This window comes from Synchiropus splendidus, chromosome 15 (assembly GCF_027744825.2).
Source record: "Synchiropus splendidus isolate RoL2022-P1 chromosome 15, RoL_Sspl_1.0, whole genome shotgun sequence".
In the NCBI taxonomy this organism is placed as follows: Eukaryota; Metazoa; Chordata; class Actinopteri; order Syngnathiformes; family Callionymidae; genus Synchiropus; species Synchiropus splendidus.
Window position 1 is genome coordinate 5,786,056 of NC_071348.1, and position 27,239 is coordinate 5,813,294.

The following is a 27,239-nucleotide window of genomic DNA, read 5'->3' on the forward strand; positions in this document are numbered from 1 at the left end:
GCAATACACAAGAACTGACCTGTGGCAGTTTGAAATACTGAATCGAACGAGAGTGTCGTGGAGAATAATGATGGTATTTTAACCCATTATGATCGAGATACATGTCATTATATTCACTTGAAAATGAAATAAGTTCCATAAGAGTCACATTATTGTTCAAAGTGCAGTTCACTTTAATGAGTTGTATTATTAAGTATATCACGTGAAAGTATTAAATGAATTATTCTTGTGTTTTTATGGTTTCATATATTGTTGCTTTGATCTGTGAAGTAGGTTGTTTTGGTCTTCATTTGTTGAGTACAAAATGAGTGGGTTCACTATTGATTCTACAGAAATAATAATGAGAAATAAAGTCAGAACGTATTTTTAATAAATAAATTAATACGATGCATTTCGCAGTTTTAAATTTAAAGAAAAATTTGCTTTTTTTTTTCAAGTCGATAAGGACTTGTTCATGCGCGTTCTGTCCCTCACGCGCGTGACTGGACTAGAGGTGACGTGTGCGCGTGCACTGACATGTTGACAGTGACGTTGAGCCTCTGCGAAACACCCGGAGAGAAAAGTGTCGCTGAAGAAGCCAACACACAGGAACTGTGACGTCACGAAGCAAGAGGAAGGGGCCGAGGGAGGGAAGTGCGTTATCAGCCGGTGAGCGCTGGACACACTCGCGCACCGGCGGCAGAGATAGAGGACAGACGGGGTGGATGGGCTGAAGACGGGGCGAGGCGGAGGACGCGCTCGGTCCCCGGCTCTTCTGTCAGCAGTGTCGGTGTCCGATCCAGCAGCAGACGCATCCAGCACCAGCAGCGGGCCGGAGTCTATCCATCACCTTGTTCAGTGAGTTCGTTCATCACTCTTCTCTTCTTCCTCTGCTCGTCATCTTGTCAGAGCAGGAAGTCGTCAGCCAAAGTTTGGTCTCGCAGTGATGGGTGTGACTTCACTTGAGTAACCTAGATACAGCGCTGCTGTTTGCTCTGCTCACAGCTGCTGAATGGGAGCTATTCAGGCTCCAGCAGGAACCGTTGGTCCGGTTGTTTGTGCCGCATGTTTCCTTTCAAATCGGCTTTTCTTCGGGTCGACAGGAGCGCAGAACTTCCAGCCTGGAGGCTGGAGTGTCAACAAGTGCGGTTCACGGTCACATACAAACCAACCGCGTGATCACTGAAAATATCTGCTCTCAATTAACAACGCCATCATGAAAGGGGGGCTTAAATAAAGTTACATTTCATTCACCGTTTTGAGAAAGAAAAGCAATCATAGAATAATTATATTAATTATAATAACAGAATAAAATCACGTGAATATTAGGATAACAAGCCCTGTATATATATATATATATATATATATATATATATATATATATATATATATATATATATATATATGTACACACACACACACACCTCTCTGAAAAAAACATTGAAAATAACATCGAATAGCAAATTTAAATACATTTATTTACATTTACATCTACATTTATTTCTGCTTTAAATTTTATTTTTTTTAAAAACCCAATTTACAAAATATTATTTCGCAACTGTGATGAAATATTTTAGTGAAATTTTGTGAAATAAAACTGAAACAATGACTACAAATAATTGACGAGATAATATGTTGGCAAAATACTTTTTTTTCTTTCAGTTAAAAACACCCAGCGTCTCTTCATTTCCTTGTTAAGTGAAGAACCTTTCAGAATATTGACTGCAGAGGCAGGCGGCCTGCTGGCCTCCCTCTCCTCCTGGACTGAGTTACCAAATGTCCATCAGGACGATCCAAATACCAGCAGAGAGGGAGGAAATGAAAGGCGGGCCGCTGATGCAAATCCTGTCCTGCAGCGGGGACAGGCTGAAGCTGCTAAACAAATCCATAACAAAATGTCCTCCAGGCGTCTCAGCAGCTGTTACACAACAAAGGTGCACATCAGCCAACAAAGAGATCCCCATGTTCTGGTTTCCAATGTGAGAAGTGACTCAGGTCTGGTTCACTGTTTGTTGGTTCTCCAGACCACAGCAGGAGTCATCAGTCCCTAGAGATACTAAAGCGTCGTAGAAGGAATTTGGTCATGAAGTTCAAAACAGTCCATGGACTTGGTGAAATAGACTAGGTCAATTCAGAATTGTAGTTTTGTTATGTGACAGATTTAGGTTTGTGCTGGGGTGAAGAAGACTTGTGAAACAGGGAACCCTGATGTGAGCTTGGAAACAGTCTAGAGAATAAGAGGAGGTGAAGTGGACTTGCTTCAGTTGGAAGCTTAAAACTTGACTGGAAAGTCTGAAGTAGGAGAACTGGTATGTTTGAAATACACTGCTGAACTGGGTGAAGTCAGATGTTTGAAATAGACTTGTGAATTTGGAGGAGACTTGCGAAGCCTGCAAGACCTAAACAGACTTGGCTGACCAAGATATTCTTGTTTACGGTTCAAAATTGATTTGAGAGTTGATGTCATCTCACTGTCTTCAGCAGACAGAAGGTTCTGTGGAGACGTAAAGTGAAGTCTTCCTCAAGATACTGGTCAGCTGGTCCTGTAACATGTAACACATAACAAGCCATTGTGACTGCAGCTGTACAGAGCCTCTTTCATTCAACTGGTTTCTCCTGGTCTCCAGGCGACATCATCATGCTTCCTCGAAACCTTCGCCCAGGCGCGTACGACCTTCCCGGAGCAGAGTCCAACAGCATACCTCTCATCGGCTACCGACCTCTGTCGCCTGATGGGGGCGCTAAGTTGGGACGAGGGAACGGAGGCAGCGAGCAGGAGGCGCCACAGGTGAGGGTCAGTGCTGTAGTTGCGCATCACTGGTTGTCATGACTCTCTCCTGACCAAAGAAGGTCAGCTGGACAAACCAAACTTCATATAGAGAAGAGAACATACTTAGTTTTAGAAAATTATAAAAAAATCTTAACATAAAAATTAATTGAGTGTAATGACATATTATTTACTAATAATAACAGTGAATAATAGGATGAATATTGTACGTTTCGGAAAGTATATTTACATGTCTGTTAGACCCGTAAAAAAAAGGTTTTATGAAAAATTGTTGTAAATACAAAATGAAACAAACAAACTGAGGTGTGAAAGTGATTCCAGCAGGTGAGTTTCCCCGTCTGTTGATGATTAGCTGGCTGATAAGCGGCTTCCTCTTCAGCCTCTGTCGTGGCTGTTTCACAACTGCCCGATGATTCAAACCCTGCTGAAGATTCACTTCCGCACCTTGGCAACAGAAACCGCTGAGTCATTCTCTCCAAAGTGAAAACGCTGCGTCCTCTTCGGTGACCCAAGCTGGACTTCACACCACCAGACTAGGGAACTTCCTCGGCTCGGGTTCGTCTCAGGCCGAATTAAACGCGCTCCGCTCCAGTGTCACGGGTCCAATCCGGAATTTAATATCAGCTCTTGTGTAAACTGGTGCGAGGAGGTGCAAATATTTGGACTACATTATGTGGTAGAATAGAGCATGTGGAAGTACAAATAAGAAATTTATCAGTGAACGCGTCAGTCTAAATATATCTGGGACTGGCAGTCGTAATGTTTTGGCTTCTTGGTGTCTTGTTGTAGCTCTGCAGGTGATTGTGCTTGACAGTTTGTGAGATTTTCAGCCAAGTTTTCTTCATGTAAAGTTTGTTTTGTGATTCGTCTCACCACTAAACACTGTGTGGTCAGTGTTTAAGCGCCATTCTGTAGAATACACGTCAAACACAAGGCCCGGGGGCCAAACTTGACCCGCCGAGTGATATTTTATGCTTTAAATACGTGAATTGCAACAGTGAAAACAGAGATAATTCTGCTGATCTTCGCCTCATTTTTGTTGGATAGAAGCATTTTTTAGGTCTGGCCATGATGAGCTAGTTTTGCTGTTGATGTTTGGAACTTCTGAATAGTATCATGTTCTAGGGTGTTTCACTAAAAACTACAATTGGGGTGGTCCAGAGAGGGAGGCAGCAGCTTCACCGTGTCGAAGAGATAACGTGCCGCGGGGGGAGGAAGGACGGGGGCGTGGCTTAGCAGCACACAACAGAAACCCCCTGGAACCTGCGTTCATGACCTTCGCTGAGTGGATTTTTGGCCCAGCGGAAGTGTTTAGGGAAAAATAGAGCGAGACCTTCCTGTTCTGTTGGCCAATCTGTGGGGCTCCAGCTGGCTCTCGCTTCAAGTGCTACAGAGAAGGGGAAGAGAATTAGCCCCGCTTCCTGTGTTTGTCCCTGCACTTCCTGTGGCGATGAGGCTGCAGGAGTTGTGTAGATCTCATCGACTGAGGTAGGAAGCACCGCCCCACCCCCACCTCTCCAGCACCCGCCCACCGCTGCCGCCTGTAATCTGATCAAAGACGTCCAGCTTCAAATGACAGAGCTGCAGAAGTTCAAGAAACTCCACTGACCCAGAAACAGACTCCACACTCAGTTTTGCTCTTACACACCTCGAGCTGTTGACGTCACAGCTCCCCCTGCTGGTGAGTGAGCTGCTCTGTAGCCCTCACATAAAACCATGTCATTCACAGTCATTCAACGCTCCGCTGATCAACCGTCTCAGTGCGATAGAAGAAATCGACCTGCATGTCTTTGTTTTATGCACAGCTCTGCTGGTTTTATCAGTTGATGGTGCTGCCAGACTGGTTTATCTCCATGAGAAGGTCATGCAGGGGGGGCAGGGGGGTGGGTTGACAGAGAGAGGGCATTGTTCTGGAAATGGCTTTGGGGGAGTTTGCTTGTGTTTGAGCAGGAAAAGGTGACTGTTGTCTCACCAACTGTTTTCTGTGCGGTGTCCCGGGGAAACGCTGACTGTTGTCTCACCCAGTGGGAGTGTGTGGACTAAAGAGGCGTGTCCAGGTGATGCATGTGGGTGGGCCCGGGAGCTCGCCACCGCTTCAGGTGTGTCTTTGTGAGCCACACCATAAGTGACCTCTGCACCACTGCGACGCAACTAGGTCACCGGCGACAGACGTCAAGGCAGATGAGAGAACATGTGGAGCTCCAGAACAACCTTTCTCCCTTCATCCTGAAGGTCTCCAGGAAGCTCCGGGGTTGCTCCCTGTCCGGACTTGCCGGAGCAAAGGTAACTGCTAGCCGTGTGGTAGCTGGGGTTGACTCACGCCTCAGGTTGTTGTGGAGTGACTCCGCGGAGCAGCATCAACATCCCACTCATGCATGTTTGATGGTGGAAAGTTACGGCTGTGACCCCGTCGCTGTAAAGTGATATTGATCGGCCCTTTAGTTAACACCAGCCGAGGGAGGCTGGTGAAACAGGAGGCCCCTCTGCTGCCGCGTGAATATTCAGGGCACGACGTCTTCTCCGTATTAATAACTGCCAGGGCCCATCTGCATGTCCCTGACTGTGATTGTGGTGTGACACATGGCGTCTTATGACCCTGTTGTTTTGATTTTAAGGCTACTGAATGGTTAAACATCTGCTAGGAAGGAGTGTGTATGACCCTTTTACCTGTCAGTAACTGGAAAAAACTTCATGAATATTCAAACTGAGATGATTATTTTTAGCTATTTTACACGTATGCCATTATCCATGTTCCGGTGTGTTTGGGTCGACCGCCTGCTGGGGGCTCCCGCAGTGACAGTTATACGAGTGTGTCAGTGATTCGATGCGGCTCCTGCTGCAGGGATGTGTTCAGGCCCGGACCCCTGACTAAGGAGGCGTTCTGGAGACTCTCCTGCAACACCCCGCAGGGAAGACGCCTGTTTGCCTTGTAGTTTGCAGCTATGTTTGTTGTGTTACTGGAAAACAACTTCTCGCTTGAACAAAGAATGAAGGTTTCAGACCATATTTAGAGGCGCCATGTTGACATGTAAGTGAGGTGGAATCTTGGCTGATCAAGTCTTGTGTTTTGACTGTGAAAGAGACGGGACCGGTCCAGGTTAGAACCCGCCTGTTATCCAGCGCCGGGTGGGATTAGCTCGGTTATGTAACCCAAGTCCTGAAAGTGTGGGTTTAGAGAGGAGGTCTGACATCAGGTACAGAAGTGGCGTGGGAGCGACGGAGCTCCCACACGTGGGCCGAACCTCCGTAAGATCTGGGATGTGAAGGGGCTCAGGTCCTGGCTTCTTCACGGAGGAATGTGGGAGGTGACATGAGTTAAAACCTGTTTTCCATGAGTTGGAGCAGCTTTTCAACGTCACCTTCTGTTCATTGTTCCACACAGATTCCAGCATCTTACTGTGCTGCTGGCGGCGATAAGATGTTAAATATATATTAAATATTAAATATGTCGAGATTCATAGAGCACCTGACTCTGGCGAGACGCCGTGAAGCTGAATTATGTAGGATTATAGTTATAGAAAAACATTCTGAAGAACCATGAAGTCATCACATTTTCAATAACAACTGAAAAATAAAACAAATAACTCCACTAGTGAGACTTGCAAAAAAATGAACAAGAATTAATACTGAATAAAATATATAGTGATGACAACATTTTGATTTTTGTCATTTTTTTACTTTAATTCTAACGGTGCGAAATGATCTTACGCTCCAAAAAGCGATGACTCAGCAGTTGTCCGTTTCAGGCCGACCCCTCGGTGATGAAGACCACCTGGTACTGTCCCCTGGATCTGGTGAGTGGGAGGAGAGGAAACGTGGAATCTCACACACACACGCTGTCACAAACCCATAACCTGAGCGAAGCAAATCCACTAAAATACAGATGTCTATATCCACCAATACGGAACACCTGAATCCATTCTACACCAGCGGCGAGTATTAACACTCTAAAATACTCCAACTGTGCACAGCAACACACCAGCACTGGATCTAAACTCAGTCACCCTCACTGACACACACACACACACCCTAATACACATCAACACTCAACACACCCAACCCGGCACACACCTAGATACGGAGCAGTAAGGAAGGGGGGTCAGTGGGCGGAGCTATCTCGTGACCCGGTGCTGTTCTTCAGTCCACAGTGGTGGAGGAGGAGAACGACGGGATCATCTACACCGTGGTGGTGAAACAGCAGCACGGCGCCCCCACCAGTCCACTTGTGAGCGCCACCATGGTGACAGCAGCGCCCCCAGCCTGGGCACTCACTCTCCCTCTGTCCTCCTCCAGTCCTCCATCTCTCGCTCTCAGTGTGTGAAGGCAGGAACGGAGGAGAAGCTGGTGCTGCATCTGCTTCACTCCTTCTCTCTGGGAGACTCCTCCTTCGTCTCCATCTTCCTCTCCACCTACAGATCCTTCACTTCCACGGCCAGAGTGCTGGACATCCTCATCGACAGGTGTCACACAATTACTTCCATGAAAAAAATGTTTCTCATGATCATTATTCATGATTTAAGTGAAAGATATGATTATGTGATAGTTAACTTTGTGCATGTTTTTGTTTAAACATTACTTCTGTTTTTCCGTCATAAAAAATAATTATTTATGTTAATTAATTTTTAAATATATTTTTGGTTATTGTATGTGATAATTGATAAATTATTTAGTTGCAACTGTTGTAGCATTATTTTCACAGTGTTTTGTTTCATTTTGAAATTGTGATATTTCAATTGCACAGGCTTGAAGACCCGCCCGGAGAGAGTGAGAGGAGTCTCACCCGGCAGGCATTCAACAAGTGAGTGCATCTGAGGGTTTTTGCTTTGTCAATTGTATTTGCATCTGACGGTAATTATTTGTTATGTTGTCCATAACAACCATTTGAATCATAATGATTAAATAGTACTAATATTTGAACTGAAATAACATAAAGAAGCGCAGCAGTATAAACTCTGGGGGCCTCTGGGTTGCAGTAAAAGGTCCTCATGTGGCCCCGGGGCCACAGTTTGCTCCTCTCTGCCTCACGGAGTCTGGCGTGTTGATGAAGGTGAAAGACAGGGCTGTGGTCTCCCTCTCCACAGAGCCGTGTGCTCGGTCTTCAGCGCCTGGCTGACGGAGTTCCCCGAGGACTTCCAGGGTCTCGGGGAGCCCTCCCGCCTCCTCAGGCTGGCCCCCCTCCTCCCGCAGGACTCCACCTCTGCGGTGGATCTGCGAGCTCGAGTCTTGAGGGTCGCGGAGGAGCTGAGCGAGCGAGCGCTGCTGCCTGACGCCTCCAGAGGTTCGTGAGAAGCGCTGCCGTCTGTAGATGTCTGTTGGGAGTCGTATTGTGCTGCTGAGATGAAGTTACACCTCATGAAGTCTGAGAGACTCAGTCCAGAGCGAGTGAAGCGCACGTGTGCGCGCAAATCATCATCATGTTTTATTTTTTACTTATATATTTTACCATATTTTGAAGAAAATGTGATTGTTTATTTTTAAAGTTTTTCTAATACGTGTTTGTACCTCAGTTTATATTATACAATTTATTTCATAAATATTTAATATTTTAATAAACTCAAATTGTTTAATTAGAGCTAATAATATAGCTGTGGAAAAAAGGGACCAAACGTGAGTAAATACTGACTCAGCAGGATGCTAAAATAATGGCTCTAAAGGGGTCAATGTCAGCACCAGGAGATTTGTCAACCAAGGTTTTGTAAATGTTCCTTCCCTGGGCCGTGAACCAGGTCGACAGTGACAGTTTGTTTTCCCCCAGCAGATGTGATCTCTCCTCCCTCTGCGCCCCCCCATCCAGGGAGCTTCGAGCCCACCAACATCTTGGAGTTCCCGGCTGCCATCGTGGCCGAACAGCTGACCCGGATAGAGACGGTAGGTTGGTGATTCCCAGAATTGCAGCGTGTGCAGCAGCTGAACTGGTTGTGGGTCTCAGGAGCTGTTCGTGCGTCTGGTGCCGTACCACTGCCTCGGCTCGCTCTGGTCTCAGCGGGACAAGAAGGGGAGAGAGGGGGTCTGCTGGTCGGTCAGGGCCACCGTCCGTCAGTTCAACAAGCTGGCCAACGCGGTGCTGGCCTCCAGCCTCTGGACCACCGAGCTGCGCAGCCAGCAGAGGGCCCGGCTGCTGGAGAAGTGGATCAGCATCGCAGAGGTCAGTTCTGAGCCACCGTCCCTGCTGCAGCCCGCCTGATCGGTCGAGGTTGCCTGACACGTGTCTCCACAGGAGTGTCGCGCACGAAAGAACTTCTCCTCGCTGTACGCCATCGTGTCGGCGCTGCAGAGTAACCCCATCCACCGGCTCCGGAGGACATGGCAGGACACAGACAGGTGCGTGGAGACGCACCAAGGCTAGACAGAAAAGCTGCTCATTCATGTGGCTGCCTGGTGCGTCCACAGGGAGGCGCTGAGGAGATACGAGGAGCTCTCGGAAATCTTCTCTGACAAGGACAACTACTCTCAGAGCCGGGAGTTGCTGAAGGAGGTGAGGAAGTGACGTCACCATGTTTGAAATGGAAGCGGTCCCGAGAAAGTCCCGGGCTGCAGCAGGGAGGAGATTTCTGCTCTGCAGCTCCACATGCTGCATGAGGAGTAAATGATCCGCCTGAGCTGGACCGCATGTCAGAAGGAAGTCAGATAGAAACGTCCTCAGACATGTGTTTAAAATGCTCATATTTATCCATATTTTAATTAGGATTATTTTTTATTAGGCAATTATTTTCCAGTCACATTTATTTAACTAATTAATTTTATTTTGACCACCACATTAAATTATTTTAATTTTATTAATTTCATTTTGTTTTTCTATATTTTGTGTCATTCACTGCATATACAGCATTTCATGCTTAAAACATATTTGTATTTAAAATATTTGTTAGATCTTGCATGTTTTTTTTCTTATTTTAGTTAGTATATTATTAGTATTTGCTAGATGCATGTTGAATTACAAAACATTGTGTCTGCTCTGAGAAGGCGAGTGAATGACACCTCACCTGACATGAAGCACCAGTTGCCACCTAGTGGCGATATTCAGCAGCGGCGGCAGGAAGTGTTGAAGCGACAGATTGATTTATATGATTTATACATACATTTTTGCAGGAAGGGACGTCAAAATACGCAAACCTGGACTCCCGACTGAACAATAAATTTGTGAACAAGGTGAGATTCTTTCGTCATCTGGTTGAGGAGCCTGGAAGGGCCTGACCCTTCTGCCTGTTCCCCGACAGTCTGGTGTTCAGGGCACCGTGCCCTACCTGGGCATCTTCCTCACTGACCTCACCATGCTGGACGCAGCCGTCAAAGACCGACTGGACGTGAGTTTGAACCCCAACAAGATCCTCCCCTCTCTTTCACTGCTGACACGACACTTTCTCTCGACAGAACGGCTACATCAACTTCGACAAGCGACGGAGAGTAAGTTACTGTCGTCTCTCTGATCTGTATTTTGATCATATTTGTAACACATATTATAATGTACTTAACATTTATTTAATATGTTGAGAGTAAATTTGACTCTATAACTCTATTTAACTCCACTACTATCATAATGTTTTTTCATCTCAGGAGTTTGAGGTTCTGGCTCAGATCCGTTTGCTCCAGTCTTCCTGTAAGAACTGCGTCTTCACGGCGGATCCGACCTTTACACGCTGGTACCACAGCGTCCCCACACTGAGCGAGGAGGAGAGGTGAGCTATCACAGTCTCGTGTCACTGAAAACTGATGCTCAGACATCATGAATCAAGCGAAGATGCAACGATTAAACCAACTGCGTTGAGAGTAGTATGGCTCAGTGTGAGATAGCTGAACGTCTCCTTTGTTTTTCGGGCTCTTGCAGCTACAGACTGTCCAATGAGATTGAGTCGCCCAGTGAGCCCAGTCCCCGCGGTCAAACCCCAGCGGTCATCATCACGCAGTGTCCAGAGTGAGTTGCTGCCATGAGGTCCGGCTGGAAGATGAGCTAGGTTCTGGAAGACACTCATCCGTGTGAGTTGTGTTCCACAGCCTGAGTTCTTCTCGGACCAGTCTTCCCGGAGACAGCGACAGCCTCTTCGACTTCCCCTCTCCCGTCAACAACCTGCTCTCAAAGCTAACCAAGGTAATGCGACTGACTCAAGTCAGCTCCGAAAAGCAGCTCATTTTTTACCCCACGACAGCACATGAGATCACCGTCCGTCTCCTGCCTGGACGTCGATACGTCGCCCCCCACCAACGACTCCACCCCCGCCACGCTGACGCCCTCCAGTCCAACCAAGTCTCACCGCCGCTCCGCCTCCTGCGGCACCAACCCTGCCACCAATACGCCAGGGTCCGGCCCAGACATGCGGATCATCCGGATCAGAATGGACCTCCAGGACGGAAACTTGTACCGGAGCATCCTGGTACTGACGCTGTGTTTCCCGCGGAGTTCGTCAACTAACGTCTCCTGATGTTTCTCTGCAGGTGACCAGCAACGACAAGACGCCCACCGTGGTCAGTGCCGCCTTAGAGAAGCACAACCAGGACCACCAACAGGCTTCCAAGTATGAGCTGATCCAACTGCTGCCTGAAGGCAAAGGTAGCACCTGCCGCTCGACCGGACTGGGTCTCCAGCTGGGGGGTTCTAACTCTCCTCTGTCACTCAGAACTTCTGATTCCAGCAACGGGGAACGTCTTCTATGCCATGACCTCCTCCAGCGTGGACTTCCTGCTGAGGAAAAAAGGCGGGAACACCCCTCTCAGCTCCACGCCAATCAACACGGAGACGAGCGCCACCTTTCCTCGAATCAAAGCCAAAGGCCGCAGACTTGTCAGGACTCTGTTTTGACGTGGCCTTTCCTTGTACTGTGCTGAGTCTCAAACCAAGTCCCTCCTGCTGCTGAAGAACCGAGAGTCTTTCCCTGGAGGAGAAGGAGCGAAGGAAGCCTTCAACAGCCTGGGGCTGATGCTCCACCCCCGACACATCCGTCCCATACATCTGCTGCAAGTCGTTGTGCCTTTGAGGAGACTCGGGTCATGACTCGTATTGATGGACACCATTGTACCAACACTGGAAACAAACCGCCATAACATTATGACCACCCATGTCAGATCTGTTGCTGTCACAAGTTGTCCAAGACAAGGGTGGAATAGTTGGGGTGTTGATGCCGACCTAATCTCCAATCAAGTGCCAAACAGACCCTGTTGCTTTATGGGCCAGTCGGCATTGACCACCAGAGATACACCAACCTGCTAAATAGCAAGAGAATAATGGATCTGCCAAGTCATGCCATGAGTTTTTGGCTGATCCGTGACCCGCAACCCGGGCCAGAAGCTTCTGCACCTCCTCACTGCTACTGGATTAGCTACCAACATGGGAAACAGCTCCGCCTCCACTCAGGATAGACAACTCCACTGGCCAATGAGACGTCAGTGACCTTACAGAAACTGCCCGGCAGTACGAGAATCCGGGCCACTGGGCACTGGAAAACCCTTGTGGGCAACTGTGACTGGTGGTCATAATGTTAAGGCTGATCACTGTTTACCATTTCATGTAGTTTGATGTGAAGGCACCTTTGTAACTGGAGCTCTACGGACGGTGCCACCAATCCTAGAATCAACTCTGATTTTGGGCTAATATTCTCGGGAAACTAACTTATATTCAGAAATCTGGAGATAATCGGATGCAACTTGGGCTCTTCTGAAGCAATTCAAGGCCAAAGATTATCGTACGGGGAAAGTTTAGAGTCAAGACAGAGCTGTTGGTTGTGATTTTGCATTTAAAAGACTTCGGTAGGACTAAACAACTAAACAACTAAAACAACTATCGAAGCTCGAATTTTGTAAAACTGAATCCTACTTCACGCAATGCCGGTTTCATTGAACTGAGAGCGCCATTTACTGGGCACTGAGGCACAAGCTTCATGGATGCAGTTCAGGGACTTAAAACAGCTCAGTGAGAACAGACAGAAAAAGCTTGAAAGGGCGACAGGAAAACGAAAAGATGAATGTATGCCGTTTCCCCAGCAGCACAGCAGGAGGCGCCGTCACTACAGTTTACAGTTCAGAAGGAAGGCAGCTCCCTAGTGGCTCGCACCTGTGACGCCTCCTGCGAGGCTGAGGAGCGAGGATCACAGAGCATTGTGGGTAATAACAGTCGCTACAGTGCCTTCAACACCGCAGTGCTGAGTTCAGAGTGTAAATAAGAGTCTGTCATTGCGAGTGTCACAGAAACATATTTATGCACTACGTATTAGAATGTCCTATTTTTGCTGTAATAAATATACTTTTGTACAAATTAAACCGAGTTTTCCTCTAACACGACGGTAGTTAGTTCCGTGGTTTATACATACAGTAAAGTACAGTAAAGGACCATTTTTTTAAAGCAGGAATTTATATTATATGGACAAATGTGACCACAAAATATGGTGTGAAGTCAATAAATTCTCTATAGAACTATATTTAAAAACCCACACATACTTTGATTACCAAAATGTTTTCATCTGATTTTTTAATAAATATTCCCATGAACATTTGGTCGTTGACCTTCAACAACCGAAGCGACGGCAAAGCAGAATGGAAAACACCTACATTTAAAAAAATATTTAAGTTTATTTCACTAATGATTGTAAAAGTGCAAAGTTAATCATCATTCAGTTAAAAAATGTAACAGATCAAACAGTTCAATGAGTATAAAAGTCACTTGCTGATTGTTAAGTTAAGCTGCTTGTTTTGGATTGAATAAGATTTACTAAAGAACACAGAACATGAAAAATGATTGTTTTTTTAGTCCAGTTTGTCCATAAAAATGCATTTTCTTGTGTCACTGTGTGGCTTCATTCTTAACTTCTACTCGTTTTGATGCAGAAGAACGCTTAAGAACTCACACTGGCCTCAGTCGGCCTGGACATACTAAATCGATGGCAAGGATTATGTGTGACGTAAACAAGATGAATCTGTTTCCCTGTAGTCATGAACTTTGATGCGCAGTTGGCGCTGACCTTAGCACTGACCTGTGGCTCCGCCACACATCTCACACTGCAGCGCCGTCGTCCTGTACGCCTTCCACACGGCGGGGTTTCTCTGACACACGGTGCCACCGCCTCGGAATTCCTGCGCCTGGATCCGGTTGATGTCTCCCACGCACACCCAACCTCCTCCGGGCCCACCCGCTGCCACGGTGCTGACGGCCCACTTGGAGTGGTCATGGGTGGTGTTATAGCTGGGCTTCTTCCCTGGAGACAGGAGGCTGATGTCCAGAACCTTCCAGCCCAGAGAACAGTCTGAGGGAAGGACAGGTGAGGAGCTGGCGCGCCAGAACTGGACCAGGAGGTCGGACTGGAGGGTTGGTGCCACCCAGGCATGGTACAAGTCTGATGGAGAGAAGACAGGTTGACCAAAGGCCTTGTTGTGAAATACAAGCTAGGAGTTCTCCAATGAATAATTGAGCAGCGTAACCACTGGGATATAAAATGCACTGCAAAAATATGTTATACCCCGAAACCAACCAAGTGCTGAGAATCTTGATGGAAATAAGGCACACAGATCAAGAACTACTGAAAGCAGACCTATTACTCCCAACCAGTAGGGGGTGCCTGAAACAGCAGCCAGAGTAGAGGACACGATTCTCCAGCGTGATCAGTGAACGTACCATTCTTGAACGTCGCCCCTTTGGCGAAGCTGATGAACTGCGTTCCCCCCTGGGAGGTCAGTGTCACGCTCCGGTTGGACACTTGCTTGTCCTCAGTGACAGTGGCATTGGACATAGCTCGCTTCTTCTTACACAAAGCAGCCAGTGAGGGAACCAGAGTGGCCAGAGAAGGCGGGACGTCGCAGTCATAAACAGCCACCTGGTTGATCTTCAGCTGCTCGCCTGTGAAACACTTCAGTTATGTTTCATTTTATACATTTACAGGGTTTTCTTTTGACATTACAACACAGAACGTGCAGAAGATTAGTGCCGTATCTACTGAACATCTGAAAATAAGGCCACTAGAAGAGGATGCCAGATGGTCTGGTCAGTGACCATGTCAGTCAGCATCTCTGTGGAGTTGAAGGAGCAAATACCTGCAGCTTCATCGCTATGGCAACGCACCTCAATCTAATTACGTTACCCTGGTTGCTGCCATGGCAACGGTGCCAGAGAACAGCAGAGGCAGCGACAAGGCGGTGACACCTGATTATTTGAGTGGTGGAGGGCTGTTGGTGTGTGTGTGATTAGATCTGATGGATGGATGGATTGATGGATGGTGGACAGAGGGATGGATGGATGGATGATAGGTGGATGGATGGATGAATGACGGATCCATGCATGAATGGCTGGATGTACATAGGAAGGAGGGACAGACGATGGATGGATGGATGGATGGATGGATAGATGGAGGGATGATTGATGGGTGGACAGATGGATGGGTGGATGGCGGATGGAGGGATGGATGGACAGATCCATGCATGCATGAATGGATGGATAGATGGATACAGGGACAGATGGCTGGATGGATGGATGGATGGATGGATGGACATATGGAGGGAAGGACGGATGTTCTGAGGTCAATTCAACTGCATTACAAATTGAGCCTGAGTCGCTCTGAGGTTTGACCAGGTTTAACTTCCTCAACAACCAGCAGCTGACTCAAGCGCTCCTCTCAGCGACTCACCGATGGTCTGGAAGCTCTGCAGCGGGAAAGTGATGCAGAGAAAGTTCTGCCCGTTTTTCACACCGGAGTGTGGGTAGGCAAACGCTCCACCCTGTCGCACTGGGGGAAACCTTGGCGTGCTGTGGACCAACCAGAAGCCCTGCTCTTTATCCAGCATCACCACACCTGAGAACACAACAGACGTCTTCAGTTGGAGTCCTTCTGTCGGTCATGTTAGGGCACCTTTAGTGTGACCGCCATGGCCGTTGTAGCTGTGTTTTTTTCTGTCGGCGGGGACACCATCAGGCTGCTGATCGTTGTAGAGGATGAACGCAGTTTCTCTACTCTGCAAACACAGCAACGCTTTTACTCAAAAGAAAATGGTGAGGGCGCCCTCTTGTGTATGTTGGGGAGGAAGTTTTACCTCCACCAACGAGGCTATGTTTCTACCAAGGTCCACATGAGAAATTGAATAACAACTCCAGAGCGTAGATTGATCTGTCGTACTGACCTCTGGTGTGTAGAGTTGTCCCACTGTGCTGCCCAAAGCACTTGCACTGTCGTTCACCGTCGCCATCCCGTCCAGCCATCCACTATTGCCTTTGTCCAGCAGCAAGTACAGCAAACCTTCAGCTGCAGATGTGTGTCCACTAAATTTGGGTAGCTTGTACAAATAGAACCTAACACACATAAGCAGGTCACGATATTTATAGCACCATTTGAAACTGGAAGGGAATTTTATCTACCAGTCCGTTGCGATGCCTTTGTCATTGTAGCAGCTGATGGGTGAGGTTTGGCCTGGGCGAGGCAGCAGCAGGACCAGTAAGGGGAGACACAGCAGCATCTAGAGCAGGGGGCATCCACCTTTCAGCAGTGAGTCACTCCAAGGGCATTGTGTGACCCAAAGGGCTACCATCACTTACATGTCCAAACCATGTACATCTAGCCTCTCTGACTTTGTTTGAAAGTTTGAAGAAAACAACTTTTTTTTTTTTTTTAAACGATTCTGATTTCACTTTTGGGTTCACGTTAGGGTGTATAGGGCATCTTCCTCTTTCACTACTACTTCCTTGATGAACCTGTTCTCCCCTCCATAAGATGAATTACACAATTCATGTTGCTAAAGCTAACACAATCCACATCAATATAAAACCAAATTCAATGTATCAAAAATAGGGCGACAGGATCGGGACTATTCTTACTATTTAAAAAATCGTGTTAATTATAGTTCATTTATATTAAAAAAATACAGAAACGGCTATAGTTGGAATGTGTGTCAATGAAATTATGAATAGGTACGACTGCTATAACTATCGTTCAGATTAGTGACTAAGTTAAATAACTGATAATAGATAAAAACAACTGAAAAAAGTCCGGAATAATCATCAACCAATCCACCACATACTTGCATTCTAAATGTAGAAAGGAGGTATAGTATTTTAGAACTTTCAATTCCATCTTAAACGAGTTTTCAACATTAGCTTTCCAGTAAAAACGAAGGGTTTCGGTTTTGTACACGAACCGGCGAACAACAAGGCAAGAAATAATATTTTCTATTAAAGCATTCTACATACCACAAAGTGGATAGACATGAAGCCCTGTCGCCTTCTTCCTCTTTAAAAACTCGTCTGAGGAAGAAGTCTCACGAAAAGTGAAGTTACGATCCCTGAATTCATGTTCGTCTTCTTCTTTATCAGTAGAAAGTATCAACAAACAAGACCTCTTACGCCACCTGCTGTTGGAGGCTGGAATTACAAGCCATCGCATCATTCCAATTCATTTAAACAAAACACGATAAATAAGTTCAGAATCAAATGCGTTTTGCAGCTAAAAACGTTCTAATCTAATTTAATATATTTTGTCACTAGGTTTTCAGCACAGAGGTCCATGATCACGTGAGAGTCTAGTCAGGGTTCCTGCACTGACCCCTGAAAAATATTAACCATCATTGGCTGTTTGAAAACCTCTGTAACAACAAACGCTGAGCCATTCCTTCCTTCGATGTTGGCTATCATCACCTGGCTTTCAGTCGTCTTCCGTCTCTGATCGCTGCAGAGAGCGGCTGCGCTAAAGTTCATTTGATGCAACACCACACTGACATCCTTTCACTGCTTACTTCCTCAAATAGGGCCGCACTTCCTTAATAAGGTTTAACATCGAGCGCATTATAAGTCGGGTTGTTCTGTCTCACAACAATCTTCAGACCCTCGCAGACAATTCACCTTCTCAGATGCATGGTCTTCAGACACTCTCCATCCATGTTGGTTGATCTGTTCACGAGTGGGATCACACGGATGTCATATGAATCATAAAAAGAGCCGAGTCAGATGGCACGGGACTGGTTTTGCTGAATGTCCTTTTCCAAGCACCAGTGTGGATTCAAGGGTCCAAGTCAAACCTTCGATGTTTGCTAATAAAGCCACCATACGCTTGCTCCTCCTTAGCCTTTAAACATGGGGTGTACAACTCAAACAGGCTGGGAACAAAATTTCAAACCAAGAACACAACCAACACAAAGAAATTTAGCACTATACAAAACAACTTGGTTCGTGATTGAGCAGGTCTCGTGTTTTTCAGGGCAATTTCAATGTTAAAATGTAAACAGTGGGGTAACCTTTCTTTTGCTGGTGCTGCTCCCAGGTGGCCCCCAGATTTTTATGTTCTCAGCTTGTTGGTCATGTGACCCAGAGTCCCACTACCCACCATTTCAATTCCCTATACTATCCTGTTTTGTTCCTGTGATACATGTGGATCTCCAAACTGAAGGTCCTTTATCACGTTGCTTCCCTGTCAGAAGATCCATGTGATAACAGTGATTCAATAGATACGTTTATTTGCTGTTCGTTGGAAGATTGGTTCATTTCCTTAAAGCTGCTGGGTCAAAGTTCTGATGAAAACTTCCTGAACTCATCTATAAAAAGCCTTGGAGAAAATAAGTCCATCTTATTTACATGGAAAGCGCTTTAAACAAACAGTGGCATGAACTGAACTCAGGTTTGCAGCAGACACGGCAGTTCAGTCCTCTGCTCCTCCATCCGCCCCCCCTGCACCCTCAAGAGGAGAGAGAAGAAGTCCTCATCGTCCATGGGGCCGGGAGCTCGGCTGCGCTGGTCCTCCAGACGCCCTTGAGCCTGTGAGGAAGCGCGTCGGTTACACAAACCTCTCCGTCTCTCACAGAAGGTTCTTGACCTCTTTACCTGTGTGGTGAGAATCATGTTGTACAGGTCCTCTTTGGGAACCTCTGGAGGCTTCTCTGGTCTTCTCACCAAGGACAGCTGCCTCAAGCTTCCTCGGAAACTTCTGGATTTGGGTTTGATGGGGGGGGACTTTTCCAGCTCGGCTCTCTGGTCGTCCAGACGGCGGGCTTGAGCGGTCGCGACAAGGTCCAAGAACTCCTCTTTCTGCAGCGAGGTCATGGAGGAGAAGACGACTGCCCAGACAAAGAGAGAAGCAACATTCGTTTCTGTACAAATACAGCTTTACATGAAGGGAAATCATTTGCATGGCCAACTGCTCGGGTTCTACTTCGGTCCTGGTGAAGGCGGTTTCTATCAACAGAGTAAATCATCCACCAGGCTGGGGACCACAGGGGACAGTACAAGTCCACCGGTCAGTGCTTTTTCTCCACCAAGAAGCAAGATCTCATCTCCACCTGGACACGACATTCCACACTTTTCTGACTGAGAACCACGACTCCAAAGCCTTATTTGGAGTTGCCCCGGAAGTGACCCGATCATCGCCACCTCTCACCTCTGTTGGCCGGCCTGCGCGTGTTAGGCTCGGAGTGACACCTCCTCCTCCTGATGGTGGTGTCCAGCATGAATGAGCAGCGCTGGTCGTTGAGTCGTCGGCCCTCCTGCAGCGTGCAGAGCAGCTCGAACAGCGACTCGGGGAAGTCATGGGCAAACCGCAGAATCTGAGACGGAGCCAGAGGGAGTGAGCCAAAAGTTGGCATGAAAAAGGAATTCACTTCACTCCTACACACATTCTACCGTTGAGCAATAAAAGGAATCATTGACAAACCTTCTCTGCTTCCTCCTGTCTGCTCTCTGTGTCCACTTCTGAGGAGTCATCTTGATCGCAGGACTCCTCAGGTGTCTGTCCAACCTCTGGTTTGACCTCCTCAACCTCTGTCTGCAACTCAGATGTCGCTTCTCTATTCTCCTCTGCTTGTTCTTCTTTCTCAGCAGACGCGTCGCCACTGCACTCATCAGCTTTTTCCAAGTCCTCTTCCCCACTGGTGAGATGATCCAGCTGCTCGTCCTCCATCTCAGCCATGATAACTGGACCAAGATCACCAGGTTAAAGAGGTCACAGCAAAGTAGCAAGTCGTCATTGTTGACAGGTGAAACCAGACAGATTTAGCCGGGGTTTCCCGAGCTATATGCTTCTGTCTTGTAAATAGCTCAGAGGAACCAGCCCGACAGGTTCCAGCATGCAGGCAGCTACAGATGGTCCAGCTGACGGTCGTCGTGTATTCCTGTCAGATGACGGCTGCTTTTGTAAACAGCTTGTTTTGATTTCATTCACAAACTCACCTCTGGCCCACGTAGTCTTCAAAGCCGTCTTCTCTTTACGTCCTCGCAGGTCCAACACGGCATATTCAGCAAGCCTTGGCTTGATAAAATAAAAAAAGCACTTTGAGAAGTTTCACATGCCGACGTGACAAGCCCAGCAGCTCTGCTACCTTCCCGCACTTGTCTTCTCTCTTCCTGTTCCTCTTACCACACAGCCCACCCCTACTGTGTTGGCCCACGCAGGTCTAGTTCTGCTGTGATGTCAGAAGAGAACTTGGCGAGCGTGTGCGAATCATTAATCTACCGAAGCAGATATTTCAACCTTTAAAGCTGCATCATTAGCGAGAAGACGCCGGCCTCTTCAAGATCATTGGATTAGGTCAGCTTGTGCAGCTGCGTGTTGCAACAGGCTCCTCTCACCGTGCTGTGGTTTTGGCAGACTTCCTGTTGACTTTGAACAAAAAGAAGAAGCAGGCTGTGATGTGTTACCGTGCCTGCTCTCTCTCTCTGAGCCTTCCGCATAGCCTCAATAGCTTCAGAGTGAGGCCATTGCTGCCAACAGACATTATATATCAGACACTTTCCAGGAGCAGGACACGCCAACTGGCTTTCACTCTCAGAACCGCAAGCACCGATTATGAAATAATCTAGCAATAATCCATGAGAAGATAAGAGACGGTTCTACCATCTGAAGCAGACAATGAGACTTATTTGACTTAAGTACTAATATCTAGAGCAATGCTAAGGTAAGATAAGGTAGATTCATTGACAATTCTCCCATATGTATTGCATATTGAGGATTGAAATGCTATTACTCAGCAGCCCGTGTGGTGACATATATAATATTGAACTATGTATAAAATACAATATAAATCACAAAGACAACATGAACGACCAAAAAAAAACCCAAAAAAAACAAAGAACAACAAAAACATAAGCAAGCAAATGTTTCAGGTTCTTAAATGACAATAATTTAAAAAGAATAAATAGACAAAAATCACAAATGTGTTTCCGGATTGTGTGAGTTAATATAGATGTAATTTATTTCCAAGTAGATAGTAGTTGCGCGTTTAAAGAACTCAGAATTAAAGATGAAGGCAAGGCGATGAAATGATGACTAACTGAAACGGTTCCTCAGAAAAGACACTTCTGCATATTCTGCATATGTTGCGGTTCGACTTCTAACCCGATGACAGCGTTGAAGTCACGAGTCTTGTACCTTTTCGTGGCGATCACTAGGGGACCCTGCTGGCTGCGATGTCTCGCATCACCTCGGTGAGTTGTGCGACTGAGCACAGTCGGGCAGCAGTCGTCGCTGATCATGTTGCAGCAGCAGCCTCTGACGGCCAACGGGGCCTCCAACGGCCGCGGACTCGGCTTGAGCGGCCACCCGGGGATGCCCCCGCTCAACTCGGTTCACCAATCATCGCAGCACCGGCCCGATGGGGGCGACTCGGGCCTCGAGGGCACGGAGAACGGACACGAAAACCGACGGGATATTGGAGATATACTGCAGCAGATCATGACCATCACTGACCAAAGTTTGGACGAGGCTCAAGCGAAGTTAGTGACTTATTTATTTTCCAACGTCGTTTGTTATGATTCTACCGCTTTGTCGCTCTCGCTGTGACAAAGTTTCCCTAACTTAAACCAGTCTCATAATTCAGCCAAATGATAACCTTTTCGAAATTAACCAATAAGGGTATTTCGGACGAAACAAAAAGTTGTTTTGAAAAAGCAAAGTAAATCTTCCGTCAAGATCGTTTAGCTTTTGTTAGCCAGTTAGCCAATGCTAGGAGGCTAATGTCAAAACCACTCGCGTCAACGCTTATAATTAACATCCTCGGTTTAGTGTATAGACAACTCGGATATACTAGTATGATAACCATCTAAGCAAGAAACTGTTTTTTTTTATTTTAAATGTACTAAACTAACCAACAAATGAGCAATTGCTGCTGTTGTTTTGGTTCGTTATATGCTAACTGCTAAGCTACAAGTCACTCTCTTCTATGCTTCCACAGAAAACATGCTCTCAATTGTCACCGGATGAAGCCTGCTTTATTCAGCGTCCTGTGCGAAATTAAAGAAAAGACTGGTAATATTTTATGTGGTTTTTGTTGATGGCTTCGCTGTAGCTAACAGAAGCAGCAGCGCTCGTATTGTCATTGTTGACTTCTTACCAGTCTCCCATGAGGAAAACATGCTGTTGGTTTGTTTACGGAAACATCCATATAATACGCTATTTGTGTTTGTGGAATAGCTTATTTGATCTTGGTTGACTTGGTAATAAATTGTTTACATGCTGTCACTAATGTGTCAAGTGAAGTGGGGCTGCAACCAAGGACTATTTTAATAGTTTCTCTTAACAATTAGGAAACTTGTCAACATATGACGTGTCCAAGTTGACAGACACATAACCCTGATTATTGTGTATATCAGAAGGTTTAGAAATGCATGTGACAAATGATGCATAATGATGCATCAATCCCCATTTTGCCATTCATTTATAACCCCTGACATTGATGGCAAATGAAAACGCTTTAGGAAGCACGTCTGTGTCTCGGTTGGTGATTCTTTGATAAGAATACCTGCATCAGTTGGATGCCTGTCATTGTGAAGTTGTTTTCTGTGAGACGGCAAGCCATCCTGATCAGAGGTTATTTTCTGAATTGCCTTTATTTCATTTCCTTCATGATGGAAAATGCAAACTCATGGATAATGTCGGTTTCATGAGCCGCACCTCATTCCGTTGTTAAATTTACTTTAGCTCATAGTGATCCACACACAGTAGACTAGGACTGATCTGACACCAATGTAAACATCTAACTCAAGCGTTTTGTTGGGTGTGCGGTGGGTGATAATTGCTAGTGAGTATTAAGTGGTATAAATGGGTCACCATTAGAGCAGACCATGACAATTGGACAAACTGTTTTTTTTTTTTTTTAGAATATTTTGTCTTCGATAATGCATTTACTAAAGTCAGCAAAACCTCGATATAATGTGTTCTACAGTGCAAGAGATCTCTCTTGCTCACACACATAAGCAACTTGACTTGTTTGTCAGGTTTCTGATCTTAAGCTAAATCATTTAACTGCCTTGATTATTTCACAGGTATTTTCACTGACTGCTTTGTTTATCCGTCAATATTTTTAATGCTTAAGGAAAATCATGTCATTGAACTACATTTTCAATTTCTTCGTAAAGTGCTGACAGTCACAATAGCTACACAACTCAACACTATATGATGCATTTGGAACCACAGTTTGAGCCAAGAGGCAGAAGAGAAGCTATGATTGTCCATGTGTGTTCCTAATGCTTGTGTTTACTGTGTTGGCAGGTTTGTCCATGAGGAACTCCCAGGAGGAGGAGCCTCAGGACCCTCAGCTGGTCCGATTGGACAACATGCTGTTGGCAGAGGGCGTGGCGGGGCCAGAGAAAGGTGGGGGAGCCGCAGCCGCCGTGTCCGCTGCCACCAGCTCCGGAGGGATGTCGCCTGACAGCTCGCTGGAACACTCCGACTACAAAAGCAAGTTGAGCCAGATTCGCAGTATCTACCACAGTGAGCTGGAGAAGTATGAGCAGGTACCGTGACGCAACAGGTGACAGGGGACATTGTATGTGCTATAATGTCCCTCAGAGTCGGCCATGAGTGTCATCAGTTTGTAAGCAAATCTTAGGCTTCTGCTGCTCCTGGCAGGCGTGCACCGAGTTCACCACCCATGTGATGAACCTGCTGCGAGAGCAGTCTCGCACGCGGCCCGTGACCCCCCGTGAGATTGAGCGAATGGTGGCCATCATCCACCGCAAGTTCAGCTCCATCCAGACCCAGCTGAAGCAGAGCACCTGTGAAGCCGTCATGATCCTCCGGTCGCGCTTCCTTGATGCCAGGTGAGCCGCCTTCTGGGCTGTTGTTGAAAGTTGTAGCTGCAGTTTCCTAAAAAAAAAGTGTGGATATAGAAGGAAAAACGCTCATTTGAGCCTTGTATGTCTCTTCTGTCAGACGCAAGAGGCGCAACTTCAGCAAACAGGCCACAGAAGTCCTCAACGAGTACTTCTACTCGCACCTGTCCAACCCTTACCCCAGTGAAGAAGCCAAAGAGGAACTCGCCAAACAATGTGGAATCACGGTGTCTCAGGTGAGTCTCAGTCCGGCGCCACCTCCTGCACTGAGAGCTCGGCAACAACGTGGTCTGCTTCCAGGTCTCCAACTGGTTCGGCAACAAAAGAATCCGCTACAAGAAAAACATCGGCAAGTTCCAAGAAGAGGCAAACCTCTACGCAATGAAGACTGCCTTAGGGACCCGACAGGGCGACGACTCCCCACACACGCCCAACTCCACAGGTGAGATCGCCTCGAGTTTCACGCTTTAAAAGTCAGTAGCGTCTGTGTCACTTGACGTTGAACTCTCGTGGAGCATGGCTGACAAACCTGCCACTTCTTTCCTCAGGATCAGGATCCTTCTCGCTGTCGGGGTCAGCTGACCTGTTCCTCGGAGTCCCACCTATGAACGGAGAGTCTGCGTACCAAATGGGAGTGCAGGTGCGTGATTATCCTTCTCACCTCAAACCCACTAGGTCAAGTCGCTTAACATCGACTGTAATGACACGAGTCAATGACCGACAGGTCTCATTAACAGAGAGAGATTAACAGAGATGTTTCTGTATGAAGATTCAGTGAACTGCTCCGTCATACACATCAGACACACTCAAGTGGATGTGCATTTTAAACCAATCAACCCAGTCATACGTCTATCGTTGAAGTTAGTTCGTGAAGTATTTCATCACCATCTGTTCAGCAGATGATGATGCAAAACTGTCATTTTCAAGGCTCTCCATTCTGGACCAGACTTCAGAAAATTATTAATCTTAATTCATAACTTTATTCACAACGTTACACCTGTGCTGCTGCGACAGTCACAGCAGTTGTATGACTGGCCACTGCCTTTAAGTGGTTTGGGAATTCAATCTGTTTTCCTACTTCCTGGCATTTTTCTTCTCAGGCAAACGGCAACTGGCAGGGTCGAAACTCGCCGCACTCCCCCCACTCCGACAACTCGGACAACTCTGACTGATGCCCCCCCACCTCCCGTGCTGGTGGTGGTCGACATGGAAACGACAGCAACGGAAAGAAAAAAAAGACAGAAAGAATGATATCACTCTTCCCACTTTGGCTGCAGTTGTTTTTGTACGTTTGGTTTGACGATTTTAAATGTTTTCTTCACACTCAGCGTTGGCCATTATTTGTACGATTAGCCGAGTGCACGGATGCTGGAGTGGAAACGTGTGCGTGTTTGTGTCGTGTGCATGCCGGTGTGGTTTTATTATCAGCGGGTGTCGTGGGGTTCCTTTCACTTTGTTACTGAGGCGTGTCGGGAGGAGCACGGAGAGTCGGGGCGGGCTACATTTTTAGCACACTATTCTATCATCCTTATTATTAATATTATTACTGTTTTTATGGTTAGTGCTTAGGACTATTTCACATTTTAACAGCTCAGTACGAGAGAATGTGAACGAGAGGGCAATAGAGAAAAATCCAAAGATCTTGTGTGTTTGTTTCTCTGTTTTTGTTTTCTAACGGTGTCTCTGTGAAGTGAATGAGTTGGTGTGTGAATGAGTGTATCAACAGTGCTGTCTTTTTCTGTACAGTGAAACACCTGTATTCTCTCTACCTCTTTTACAATAAAGACTCTCTGTATTCACAACCAACTGCCTGCCAGACCTTTCTAAATTCACAAGTGTGTGGTGTGTATGGTCATTACGGTGAATTGCATTACACCCACCGAGCAGCAGGGGGTGTTGGAGCGTTGAAAATCAGCACCTCTCTACCGCATCATGTTTGAGGCCCAAGGATGAGGGTGAGAAGTTCATTCACCCGGGTGGACGGATGCATAATGTCAAAGAGGCGTCCTCTCTGGTGAGGTGTGAACTAAGGGGGGCACATTGGAGAGCTGAAGGGAGGGAAGTTGGACTTCTTTACTGGTGCTGCTGCCCCAGCGAAGCACAAAGTAGAAAATCGTTAAATAATTCAGTAATATGGCGTTTTTTCGCACCTTTTAAAATCAGAAAATGAATTGCTGCAACTGGACTTAAGTTCGGATCATGACTTTAATTCAAAAGTTGGACAACGTTATCGTTTGCTACCAAATTCAATAAACACTTTAAATGCAACTTACCTCCGTAAATTAACACCGAAAATCAAACATTTATTTGTTCAATAATAATAAGGTGATGCGGTTAGCAAGTGTTAGACCACAAGAATTTCTGCATTGTTACTAGTCATTTCTTATATTATATACCTGTATATTTGATAATTATGTATTATATTACCTAACACGTTGTTTAATTTGTTGGCTATTACCATAAAACGCATTGCTATCTACTTCCTGCCAGCAACATGCAATTCACAAACAAACTTATTATACTATAATTATAGTTGTTATTCTATAGTGAATGATGTTCAATAGACACATTAAATGGGTGGTTAACTTGAACATTCGTAACAGTTTCGCTCGAATGGAGAAGTCATGAATCGTTGCAAACAAACCAAAAAAAGTTATTAACTCGACACTCTAACTTCAGATTTACCAGTTTCAAGACATTCAACTGGCTGCGCCATTGTCCTGATGTAAACACGGACGTGTGCGAGTGGCCCCCCTGCTGGGACCCTGCGTGTGTCCGTGCTCGTGTCTGTCCAGTCCTCGCGTTCCCACGATCAGCCGCTGGCCACTTCAAAGCCTGTGACGCCAGCACGTGTCGCTGAAACCATAACCGGACAAAAGGCGCGACAGCACGAGCCTCCGCCGGCACGCGTGGAGGTGTGAACCAAGTGAGACGCGTGGAGACAGACCCACACTGAGGGATGGCGTGTGAACACAGACGTGACGCCACTGTGTCATAGAAATGAAAAGAAGAGTGGCTGGGACTCATTATTTACTTATTAAAATAGCATTTTTCCCGAGCTGTACTTCATCTTTACTCACGATTCACGCATCCCTTCGTTCTCTTTTGCCTCTCCAGTGGGTGGTTGTTTATCCATGGTACTTAAATAAAATCTAATATGTACGCGGTAGAATATAAACACAAACTCCATTACAGTCTTTTCTCCTTTTACGCACCAACTCTACGCCATTTCAAACTGGTATAGCAGTTCCACTTCCACTAAATGTACAGCTTTTTAGAAGAGTTTTTTCGTTTTAAAATCTATATTTTTATTAACCTTTCACGCTCGAAAATTACGAATAGTTCAGCGAAAATAATGAGGCTAAATTCACAATTTAACGGTTTTACATTCACTGCCTGTCACTGCGATTCTCAAATACAACCTAATTTAAAATATATACGCCTTGCAATAACAATTATAACAATGATTTAAAG

At 46.2% G+C, this 27,239-nt stretch overlaps 4 protein-coding genes across 6 annotated transcripts; 2 read left to right on the top strand and 2 right to left on the bottom strand.

Moving 5' to 3' along the window:
* The first annotated feature begins 585 nt into the window (after nucleotides 1-585).
* On the top strand, nucleotides 586-13,015 carry rgl2 (ral guanine nucleotide dissociation stimulator-like 2). 3 transcript variants are annotated; one of them, XM_053887201.1, is made up of 20 exons: nucleotides 586-837; nucleotides 2,607-2,767; nucleotides 6,514-6,561; nucleotides 6,909-6,992; nucleotides 7,061-7,227; nucleotides 7,509-7,565; nucleotides 7,849-8,045; nucleotides 8,523-8,635; nucleotides 8,697-8,912; nucleotides 8,985-9,088; nucleotides 9,158-9,242; nucleotides 9,857-9,916; nucleotides 9,985-10,071; nucleotides 10,139-10,171; nucleotides 10,322-10,443; nucleotides 10,593-10,679; nucleotides 10,760-10,853; nucleotides 10,912-11,136; nucleotides 11,198-11,312; nucleotides 11,380-13,015. In XM_053887201.1, exons 2-20 carry the CDS (start codon nucleotides 2,618-2,620, stop codon nucleotides 11,559-11,561), a joined length of 2,226 nt encoding a protein of 741 aa, XP_053743176.1. In that variant the 5' UTR covers nucleotides 586-837; nucleotides 2,607-2,617; the 3' UTR covers nucleotides 11,562-13,015. The 3 variants fall into 3 exon arrangements, with proteins under 3 accessions (XP_053743176.1, XP_053743174.1, XP_053743175.1); XM_053887199.1 differs by lacking the exons at nucleotides 586-837; nucleotides 2,607-2,767 and adding an exon at nucleotides 2,783-5,050; XM_053887200.1 differs by lacking the exons at nucleotides 586-837; nucleotides 2,607-2,767 and adding an exon at nucleotides 2,784-5,050 and having other exon boundaries at nucleotides 8,526-8,635.
* Nucleotides 13,016-13,050: 35 nt separating this feature from the next.
* On the bottom strand, nucleotides 13,051-17,040 carry dnase2 (deoxyribonuclease II, lysosomal). Its single transcript, XM_053887204.1, has 7 exons — nucleotides 16,923-17,040; nucleotides 16,095-16,192; nucleotides 15,860-16,028; nucleotides 15,592-15,694; nucleotides 15,370-15,534; nucleotides 14,364-14,585; nucleotides 13,051-14,085 (listed from the first exon to the last, which is right to left on the bottom strand). The coding sequence occupies exons 1-7, from the start codon at nucleotides 16,938-16,940 to the stop codon at nucleotides 13,715-13,717; spliced, it is 1,146 nt and encodes a 381-aa protein (XP_053743179.1). The 5' UTR covers nucleotides 16,941-17,040; the 3' UTR covers nucleotides 13,051-13,714.
* Nucleotides 17,041-17,714: 674 nt separating this feature from the next.
* Nucleotides 17,715-21,122, bottom strand: LOC128746675 (G-protein-signaling modulator 1). Its single transcript, XM_053843885.1, has 7 exons — nucleotides 21,085-21,122; nucleotides 20,286-20,316; nucleotides 19,887-19,965; nucleotides 19,372-19,631; nucleotides 19,099-19,264; nucleotides 18,546-18,778; nucleotides 17,715-18,479 (listed from the first exon to the last, which is right to left on the bottom strand). The coding sequence occupies exons 4-7, from the start codon at nucleotides 19,624-19,626 to the stop codon at nucleotides 18,339-18,341; spliced, it is 795 nt and encodes a 264-aa protein (XP_053699860.1). The 5' UTR covers nucleotides 19,627-19,631; nucleotides 19,887-19,965; nucleotides 20,286-20,316; nucleotides 21,085-21,122; the 3' UTR covers nucleotides 17,715-18,338.
* Nucleotides 21,034-25,571, top strand: pbx2 (pre-B-cell leukemia homeobox 2). The gene is made up of 8 exons (XM_053843884.1): nucleotides 21,034-21,428; nucleotides 21,887-21,960; nucleotides 23,203-23,447; nucleotides 23,563-23,753; nucleotides 23,866-24,001; nucleotides 24,066-24,207; nucleotides 24,314-24,405; nucleotides 24,866-25,571. The coding sequence occupies exons 1-8, from the start codon at nucleotides 21,187-21,189 to the stop codon at nucleotides 24,935-24,937; spliced, it is 1,194 nt and encodes a 397-aa protein (XP_053699859.1). The 5' UTR covers nucleotides 21,034-21,186; the 3' UTR covers nucleotides 24,938-25,571.
* The last annotated feature ends 1,668 nt before the right edge of the window (nucleotides 25,572-27,239 follow it).

Coding starts and splice junctions, on each gene's coding strand:
- rgl2 (XM_053887199.1), top strand. CDS start 4,832: ATGTGGGTGGGCCCGGGAGCTCGCCACCGCTTCAGGTGTGTCTTTGTG. Junction 5,051..6,513: donor CCGGACTTGCCGGAGCAAAG/GTAACTGCTAGC, acceptor TGTCCGTTTCAG/GCCGACCCCTCGGTGATGAA. Junction 10,680..10,759: donor ATCATCACGCAGTGTCCAGA/GTGAGTTGCTGC, acceptor TGTGTTCCACAG/CCTGAGTTCTTCTCGGACCA.
- dnase2 (XM_053887204.1), bottom strand. Junction 15,695..15,859: donor GACAACTCTACACACCAGAG/GTCAGTACGACA, acceptor CTGTGTTTGCAG/AGTAGAGAAACTGCGTTCAT. Junction 15,535..15,591: donor CCATGGCGGTCACACTAAAG/GTGCCCTAACAT, acceptor TTGTGTTCTCAG/GTGTGGTGATGCTGGATAAA.
- LOC128746675 (XM_053843885.1), bottom strand. CDS start 19,626: ATGGCTGAGATGGAGGACGAGCAGCTGGATCATCTCACCAGTGGGGAA. Junction 18,779..19,098: donor GCGCAGGCCGGCCAACAGAG/GTGAGAGGTGGC, acceptor TTGTCTGGGCAG/TCGTCTTCTCCTCCATGACC. Junction 18,480..18,545: donor ACATGATTCTCACCACACAG/GTAAAGAGGTCA, acceptor GCTTCCTCACAG/GCTCAAGGGCGTCTGGAGGA.
- pbx2 (XM_053843884.1), top strand. CDS start 21,187: ATGTTGCAGCAGCAGCCTCTGACGGCCAACGGGGCCTCCAACGGCCGC. Junction 21,429..21,886: donor TTGGACGAGGCTCAAGCGAA/GTTAGTGACTTA, acceptor ATGCTTCCACAG/AAAACATGCTCTCAATTGTC. Junction 24,406..24,865: donor CGTACCAAATGGGAGTGCAG/GTGCGTGATTAT, acceptor TTTTCTTCTCAG/GCAAACGGCAACTGGCAGGG.